The sequence below is a fragment of the Kogia breviceps genome, chromosome 7, assembly GCF_026419965.1.
Source record: "Kogia breviceps isolate mKogBre1 chromosome 7, mKogBre1 haplotype 1, whole genome shotgun sequence".
NCBI classification, from domain to species: domain Eukaryota; kingdom Metazoa; phylum Chordata; class Mammalia; order Artiodactyla; family Physeteridae; genus Kogia; species Kogia breviceps.
Window position 1 is genome coordinate 53,288,377 of NC_081316.1, and position 9,026 is coordinate 53,297,402.

General features: G+C 42.3%; 1 protein-coding gene across 1 annotated transcript in view; it reads left to right on the forward strand.

Moving 5' to 3' along the window:
- Window positions 1-5,528, forward strand: part of RAB38 (RAB38, member RAS oncogene family) — a 63,900-nt gene extending 58,372 nt beyond the window's left edge. Inside the window, exon 3 of the mRNA XM_059070425.2 lies at window positions 4,653-5,528. Coding sequence (XP_058926408.1) covers window positions 4,653-4,805 — 153 coding nt within the window. The 3' untranslated portion in view covers window positions 4,806-5,528. The remainder of the gene's footprint in view (window positions 1-4,652) is intronic.
- The last annotated feature ends 3,498 nt before the right edge of the window (window positions 5,529-9,026 follow it).

Genomic DNA, 9,026 nt, shown 5'->3' on the forward strand with positions numbered 1-9,026 from the left:
GAATATATGCCCTATCCTCTTGACTGTTCTAAGTGTCTCACATGTTCTAAGTATTAACATGTATTAACTTTAAATCACCTATAAAGTAGATCTCTTGATTCCCTTTTTACAGAGGAGGAAACTAAGGTGTGGAGTGGAGTAGTTGAAACAGTTTTCCCAAGGTCACACAAGCAGAAAGTGGGAGCTGAGATTAGAGTTTGGCTTCAGACCTGTCCTCTAGACACTATACATTGTACCCTTTTGTAGAAAGCATGTGATCAATATAAGTACATGCTCCTCTTTCTGGCTTCCTCTTGAAGGTTCCAATCTGAAATAGGTAGCCATGGCAACCAGCACCATGGTACACATGATAGGTATTTCCTAAGTGCTCAAGGAAAGATTAAGTAATTAAAAAGAGTGCTAAGGGTCCATATAGTTTTGTCTAGTATCGGATTGTGTTTATTGACACTTCAGTTGCAAAAAAGCCTCAGTGACTCTATCTGGCCAACTTAGCATTCAAGGCTGTGCAGTAACCTGGCTCCAGATGCCCTTTCCAACCTTATGCCTCTGTTGTTTTGCTAGTATAAGCTCAGTCAAGGACAGAGCTTATTTTAACCTCTTTATCTTTGTATTCCTCATACTTAGTGGGACTCTAAATAATATTAATTGAATGACTGTGACTCAGTCATCCTGGACTGCTACCCTGTTCCTATATAAAATCTAAAAGCAGGTACAGCCACTCCTTGGTTTGGATGGTTTCCTTGGTCCAGAACCCCATCCTGCATAATCTCCTTCCTTAGTCCTAACACCAGCCAGCCTTTACTCAGTGGGTTAAAGGTCACAATTTCACCAGCATCATCTTATCTTTTACTAAAATGATCCTGCTAGGCTGCCACTAATTGGGCTTAGGTTTTAGTTGTTTTTCTCATAATGATGATGGATTTTCATTCATTTGTCCACACTTCACCCTCTTCGTTAGTAGATTTTGCCAATTTGTACATTTATGAAAGAAAGCCCTATTTAACTATGGTGTTAATATTTGAGTGGAGGTACTAAATACACTACTCTCAAATCTAACTTGTATGTGAAGGAAGGCCCTTTTTGATGCTTAAAACCTGCTTTATGAAAGAGAAGGGGACTAAGATTTATTTTGCACCCACTGGGCCTAACCCTGTAGTAAGAACTTTTATTTGTTATTGCACTTGATTTTCAAAACAGTCTTGAAAAGGAATATAGCTTGGTAAGAGCCAGGCTTTCATGTCAGAACTCACCTGGGTGTGAGTTCTGGCCCTCAAACCCATCTGCTGCATGCTTTTGTGGGGGAAGTCTCTTAATCTCTCTAAATTTAAGTTTCCTTTCTTTTTTTTTTTTTTTGCGGTACGCGGGCCTCTCACTGTTGTGGCCTCTCCCGTTGTGGAGCACAGGCTCCGGACGCGCAGGCTCAGTGGCCATGGCTCACGGGCCCAGCCGCTCCGCGGCATGTGGGATCTTCCCAGACCGGGGCACGATCCCGCGTCCCCTGCATTGGCAGGCGGACTCTCAACCACTGCGCCACCAGGGAAGCCCTAAACTTAAGTTTTCTTACCTGTAAACAGATACGATGATATCCTGTGTTTGGTATTTGGGGTGGGATGTTGTTGCTCGCTCCCCAACACACAAGCAATAGCCAAAAGAGAATCAAAGTCTGTGTTTATTAATGGCTAGGAAAGCACCTTCAAACCACCCAAATGTAGAGCTTCTTTAGTGAGTTGTGCTGGCCCTAGAGGCCAAGGCCTGGGAGGCTAAGTGAGGCTACACTTCCCCACTTTCCTTGAATAAGAGGCAGTGGAGGGGCTTCCCTGGTGGCACAGTGGTTGGGAGTCTGCCTGCCGATGCAGGGGACACAGGTTCGTGCCCTGGTCCGGGAGGATCCCACCTGCCGCTCAGTGGCTGGGCCCGTGAGCCATGGCCGCTGAGCCTGCGCATCCGGAGCCTGTGCTCCGCAATGGGAGAGGCCCCAACAGTGAGAGGCCCACGAATCACCCCCCCCCCCCAAAATGCAGCGGAGGACCATGGGCCAGGCTTCTCACTGATCACGTAAACAAGAGGCTGGACCCGAGAGCAAAGCATTGACCTGGGTCTGTCCCAAAGATCCAGATTCTGCCTACATCAGATTGCTTCCTTGGAGCAGGTAGTTTAAAAGTGATCCCTGGGCCTGATACTAGGAAGAAGAAGAGTGACAGAAGGCATGGTGAGCACGGGCTAATGGGAAGAGGGCAGAAGTATGGCTACTCCCTATGGACTGGTTTCCATGGCATAAGGCAGATACTTCAGCTGAAGGGAGAAAGGTCACTCTCACCTCTACCCCAACAATAACAACAAAATAAACAAGAACAAAAAACGAATCCTCGCCTTATAGGGCTTTAAATGGGTTTAAATAAGATTATGTATATGAAGTGCCCGGCACTGTGAAAGCACCAATAACCCCTACATCTCATAAAGAAAAGCAATTTTCTATTAGATAAGTATTCTCATTGAGAACGTCATATAGATGAGGAAAGGGAAGCTCAGAGACGTGAATTCTGGTCTGGTATAAAAACGAGTAACAACGACATCACAAACAAACAAAAAAGCAACCAGAACTTCACCTTGTTTTAGATTTAGAAACCCTCAGAGGAATTTTTATTAAGGCTCTGTAAATGGGAGAGGTTTGTTATTTCTGGAACTTGAAACGTTACCTTAAGCTTTCATAGCAAGTGAACTCAGGGTTGGGCTTGAATGATCGGAAATGTGCTAATGAATATTTACAACTAATTGCATTAGCCATAGATACCATTTGGAAAACATCACTACCTCCTACATTTTCCATGTAATATGATTTCGTGCAATGATCTCAAAATATATCGGCAACGCTGACATACATACAAAAATTAGGGATAAATAGTTATACTTCAGATTGGATAACAAGGCCTTGGGGCAAAACAATTTGACAAAAATGTCCTTCTCTCTTTCCATTGAATATAAGGAGACACGTCAGAGAAGTTCTACAAATTGTGATAAAGACAGTCAAATCTGACTTTACAAGAGATCAAGGTTTTTTGTTTAGTATATTAGTAGTAAATATCCTGTATTTCTCAGTTTCCTGACTAGCAGAGAAAAGGCAACTTAATCTATAGTTACTGAATAAACTATATATATATATTTGACGCAGTAATCTCATTCTTTTCCTATAACTCTATTGAGATGTAATTCACATGCCGTACAATTCACCCCTTTAAGGTGTAGAATCCAATGGTTTTTAGTATATCCAGAGTTGTGCAAGCATCACTGCAACCAATTTTAGAACATTTTCATCACTCCAAAAAGAAACACCACCCACCCTGCATCCACTAGCAATCACTCCAATTCCCTACCATCACTCTCCCCACCCGGCCCTAGCCAACCACCAACAATCTGTTTTCTGTCTCCTTGGACTTGCCTATTTTGGACATTTCACGTAAATGAATCATACAATATGTGGTCCTTCGTGACTGGCTTCTTTCACTTAGCATGATGTTTTCAAGGTTCATCCATGTTCTGCTATTGCGTAATATTCCATGTTGTGTGTATTCCATTCCTGTTCATGAGCGCCCTCAGCTTTTCCAGTTCTTCTGTTTTCTTTCTCTTCTTTTTTCCTTTTTTATTGGTTATGAAAATTTCTACAATAAACATTCTTGTACATCTTTCCTGAGGCACAAATGCTTTTATTGCCATGGAATGGATTCCCAAGAATGAAACAATATATTTTAGATTCAAAGGTTTGCTCCATATTTTCTCCAAGTTGAAGCTTAGTTCATTCTTGAAACTAGATTCATATTTCTGATTTCATATTTTTCTTTGAAGAGTTATGTCCACCTGGATGGTCTAAGTAATGTCACTGTAATAAACAACCCCAAATCTCAGTGGCTTAAGGTCATAATTCTCATTCATCGTACATGAATCATCATAGGATACTTGGCTCTTTTTGAACCTCATTCATAGACTTAGGCCAAGAGAATTTCCATCTCTGTGCTTTCCGTGTTTGCAGAAGCAGGGAGAAAAAAACATGCTGAATTGAGCATTGTCTCTTATTGCTTCTACACGAAAGTGAAAGTGAGATACATCATTTATCCTCCCATTTCATTGTCCCATGAAAGTCACGTGTCCATGCCTAACTTCAAAGAGGTCAGAGCAGGGCACTCCTACCATTTGACCAGAAGGCAGAGAGCCCGAAGTACTTGTGAAACCACTAATGACGCTGCAAGAGGTGTCTCATTATTCCTATTTCATATCAAGGTCACAAAGGTAGTATGTGGCAGAGTGCAATTATGAACCTAATTTAGACTGAAGACTTACTGTGTCTTCTACAATATTATGCTATAATGTAAGAGTCTATAAAAATAAGAAAATTGCCCTCTAATTTAAATTCAGTCTACTAAGTGAGCCCACCAAACACTATTCCTCCTAAGTGACAAAACAAATACATATTTTACTTTTGTGAAGGACTAAAGAGTAAAGTTCTTAGAGGCAATAAATGAGAGTGAAGGGAACAGAAAGAGGATGCATGGATAGGGTTTAGGAAGAGATATTTAAATACTGCCCTTTGGTCTCATATAAATCTCTGCCATAGCATCACTGTAGAATATTGAATAATAAGAGCTGTTTTTTCCCCTTAGGAAAACATCAACATTGATGAAGCTTCCAGATGCCTGGTGAAACATATACTTGCGAACGAGTGTGACCTGATGGAGTCCATTCAGCCTGACATCGTGAAGCCCCATCTCACATCTCCCAGGGTTGCCAGCTGCTCCAGCTGCGCTAAATCCTAGTAGGCTCCTGTGCTGGCATATGATGGAAGTGATCCAATCATCTCATGGATTGTGTCTCAGTTCCTACCATTTTGGGCAAATATCAGGATAGGGATACACCTGGGGCAAGCCAAAGATCTATGCCTGTATCTTTCCTCTAAGAGAAATAGCAAATGTTCTTTTTATGTTTTTCTCAGCATCAGCACAGTGTTTACAAGCTTTTAAAATATTTAGTCTGTTACAAAATTCTGTCTTGTAGCTGACCGTAATTGTGCAGGGCCAGAGTCGGCCCTGTTATTTGCTTCTTTGAGTCAGCCGAGGCCTCAGGTCTGAAAGAGAAGGGGCAGAAGAACAGGCTAGCTGTCAAGTTAAGCATTGGCTTTCACTTGGCCCCTGGTGTCTTTGTTCAGATTTCAGTACATCCTCTGTTGGTCTGATAGGCCTACTAAGTAGAAACAGTATTTTCTCCAGAGATGACCTCCATTCTCAACAGACCTAAAGTTGTCTCTGATTTAGCTCTTCAGAGTCATGTACACAGGCTTCCTGTGCTTTTGTTGCTTTTACTGTCCCTTGCCATGCCCTGAATGTTGGTTTAACTGAAAACTTTATGAAAAGACTGCCCCTCGTATGTGCCTTTCTTTTAGCTTTCTTTGACTCAAGCTGTGGGACTCTTCTGTGCGTGTAATACATATTATATATATTTTCACAAGTGAAAATAAAACATTAAAAGATGCTGTTTCCTTATTTCTGCAAGTGCTTTAAGTTTCTTAGTATTCTAAATATTTTTGTTGACTGTGTGTCCATAGTTCTCAAGACCCATTTCTAAAATTTAATTTCAAAAAAGAGATGCGAAATATACACTTAAAGGAATGGTACTATTAAAACAGAGATGAATCCAGAGCATCTATGCCTACAGTTCACATTGGCATTTAGGTCAGGAAAGCAAGCAGTACATATACACATTTTTGGTTAAGCAGAGGAATATATCCTCATGTATTCTGGTCAGGAAAGGTGCCAAGCTAATCAACATACAGAGAAACAACTAAAATGTGCATGGTGATATCTTGCTTTACACAATGGCTGTGGTGCAGGTATGATGCAGGTGGCTACTACTGTTTAAAGGCACTCTTTTTCATTAATATTCATAATGCACTCACAGGAGCTTTGTAACCGATGTTTGGGGGTGTCCTCTCCGTATTGTCTTGGCAGTCATTGTTTCCATAAGTACCAACCACACAGCTTCCTATTATTTGTCTTTGTGACCCTTTCCCTAAGGGCATTCTCTGGCCTCTGGAACCCTTGATGCATGAGGCAGGCAGGCCAGTGAGTTAATGTCTCCAGAGCAACCCAAAACCAATGATAGCAGGGACTGGGGGATGAATACCTTAGGTTCTTTGTCTCTTGGGAAGACCAGTTCTGAGGCATGCTCTATGCAGCCTCTTAGACAACCCCAGTGGTACTAATAGTCCTTGGTTCCCACAGGGGAAACCTTCCTACCTGCTGCCTCCTTTATTGGCTTCATTTCCTTCTTTCCTCACTTCCCCACTCCTCTACTGGTGCTTCCTAGGTCACTTACCAAATAAACTACTTTCACTCAAATCCTGTTTCAGGGTCTTATATGGGAACCCAAACCTCACCTAAGTTAGTTGGGACAGAGGTGGTTTAGGAAGCAGATCCTCAATACCAGCGTTGGAACTGAATGATTCACTACCAGGTGGTAGCAGGGACCCCCTTGCTGGTGGATAATGTAGGGGAGCTAATCCCTGGCAGGCTATAGCACCATAATTACTAAGACTCTCATGAGGTGGATTGGGATAGAATACAGACAGAAGTAAAACCCTATTGCTCTTGTATTTGAAAGACATGAGATTGCAGAGTTAACTTCCATAAAACTCCATAGGGGAAAAAATTACAGACTTGGGTCGGCCAACACTCAACTCAAGATTTGGTGTAAAAGTTTAAAGACCTCCAAGCAACAATCAAAATGACCATCGTTTCCTTCAGCTACAGGATAGACCATGCTGAAAATCGGGCCTAAGATTTAATTTTAGGAAAAGTAGAGTTATAAAAGAGGCTGAATTCACAGAGCTAGCAAGTCTTCTCCACTATAATCAGGATCTTTATAGGGAAAGAGTCAGACACTGAAACATTGGAGGAGATATTTGGGTAGATGCTCTTAAGAGTCTTGAACCCAGAGAATCTTCTGAAACTCTGCTCCAGAAAAAGAGGCCTTTACCCTTTACAGTTGGAAAACAGTCAATTACCATGTTAAAGCCTCACCTCAGTAGGATGGGGTTTTTTTTGTTTCTTTGGGGTTTTTTTGTGGTACGCGGGCCTCTCACTGTTGTGGCCTCTCGTGTTGTGGAACACAGGCTCTGGACGCACAGGGTCATCGGCCATGGCTCACAGGCCCAGCCGCTCCACGGCATGCGGGATCTTACCGGACCGGGGCACGAACCTGCGTCCCCTGCATCGGCAGGCGGACTCTCAACCACTGTGCCACCAGGGAAGCCCAGTAAGATGTTTTATATAGTGATATTTCCCTCTAAAGCTCTGTTCCCATCTTCCCTCATTGCTTCTGGACAAATAATTAGGATCAAGTCTCAGTATGACTTGAGTGGAAAAGTATGATCTATGTTGTAGGATGAAATGGATGATCAAGTGAACTACAGAACCTGGCTAATAAATTCTAGTAGGAATCCAGAAAACATTCAGAGGAATTGGTCTTGAGATGCTAGATCAGGGAGGACAGAATGTAAGACCAGATCATTATTTCTGTGAGAGCACTCTTTCATTAGTTAATTTTTAACATTCTGGCAAGTATACCTGGAGCTGATCCCAATGTGCTACTGGAATAGCTCCTTGAAGCTTGGAAAGGATGTTGGCCTAAAATAAATGATGTGAAGTTGCCAGAACTACCTTGGCAAAGCACTGGAGAAGAGTACCAAGGTCTCAGAGAGGTGGGCATGTTAAAATGTATTTATTCTGTAATGTCAGAGAAACTACAGGTTGATTTTGTTTCCCAGGAGAGTCTAGAAGACACTCCCTTCACTAAAGCAATAAGGAATGTCCCCAGAGAGGTATGGCAGATTCAGTGAGAAGCTCAGTGGTGACTGTTCTCTGTAGACCAGGTTTGAGATTGTAAATATGTTGTTGTGTTCTGCTGGGAATGACACTCTACATGGTTAAGGTTCAAGATGTGGTTGTACTATTAAATGATGTTAGTATGTGTAGTGCTGAGTCATGAATAGCTAGCATCGAAAGGTGGAAGTAGGAATGAAACCTCCCACTAGCTCTTTAAATAATCCACTTAAGAAAATGGGCTTCCCGGGCTTCCCTGGTGGCGCAGTGGTTGAGAATCTGCCTGCCAATGCAGGGGACACGGGTTCGAGCCCTGGTCTGGGAAGATCCCACATGCTGCCGAGCAACTAGACCTGTGAGCCACAACTACTGAGCCTGTGTGTCTGGAGCCTGTGCTCCGCAACGGGAGAGGCCGCGATAGTGAAAGGCTCGCACACCGCGATGAGGAGTGGCCCCCACTTGCCACAACTAGAGAAATCCCTCACACAGAAATGAAGACCCAACACAGCAAAAATAAATAAATAAAATTAATAAACTCCTACCCCCAACATCTTCTTTAAAAAAAAAAAAAGAAAGAAAATGGGCTTCCTGTTCTACTGTATAGCCCAGGGAACTATATTCAGTATCCTACGAGAAACCATAATGGAAAAGAGTATGAAAAAGAATGTGTATGTATTATATATGTATAATGGAATCACTTTGCTATACAGCAGAAATCAACACAACATTATAAATCAACTATACTGCAATAAAATAAATTAAAAAGAAAAAGAAAGTGGCCTTCCCCTTTTTACAACTTCCAGTTCTGCAGAATTAGAAGTCTTGATATGTCTACCAGGGCACACAGTAATTCTACAGCTTCAGCTGCTGCCTGATTCTTCTTGGCTCTTATGCCCACAGGCCAGCAGTCAGAGAAGGCAGTTACTATACAGACAGGAGTAATTCATCCTGATTATGAGGAGGACATAGGGTTGCTGCTAAATAATGGAGCAGGAGGAATATGTCTGGAAATCATTCAACTCACTGGCCTATCTGTTGATGCGTCCCTGGTGAGAAACAAAAGGGCAATGGCAGCAACAATATCTTAATGAGGACAAGTAACCAGGGACTCATTCTCTCAGGGATAAAAGGCTGAGTTATTGCACCACATGATGAACCTAG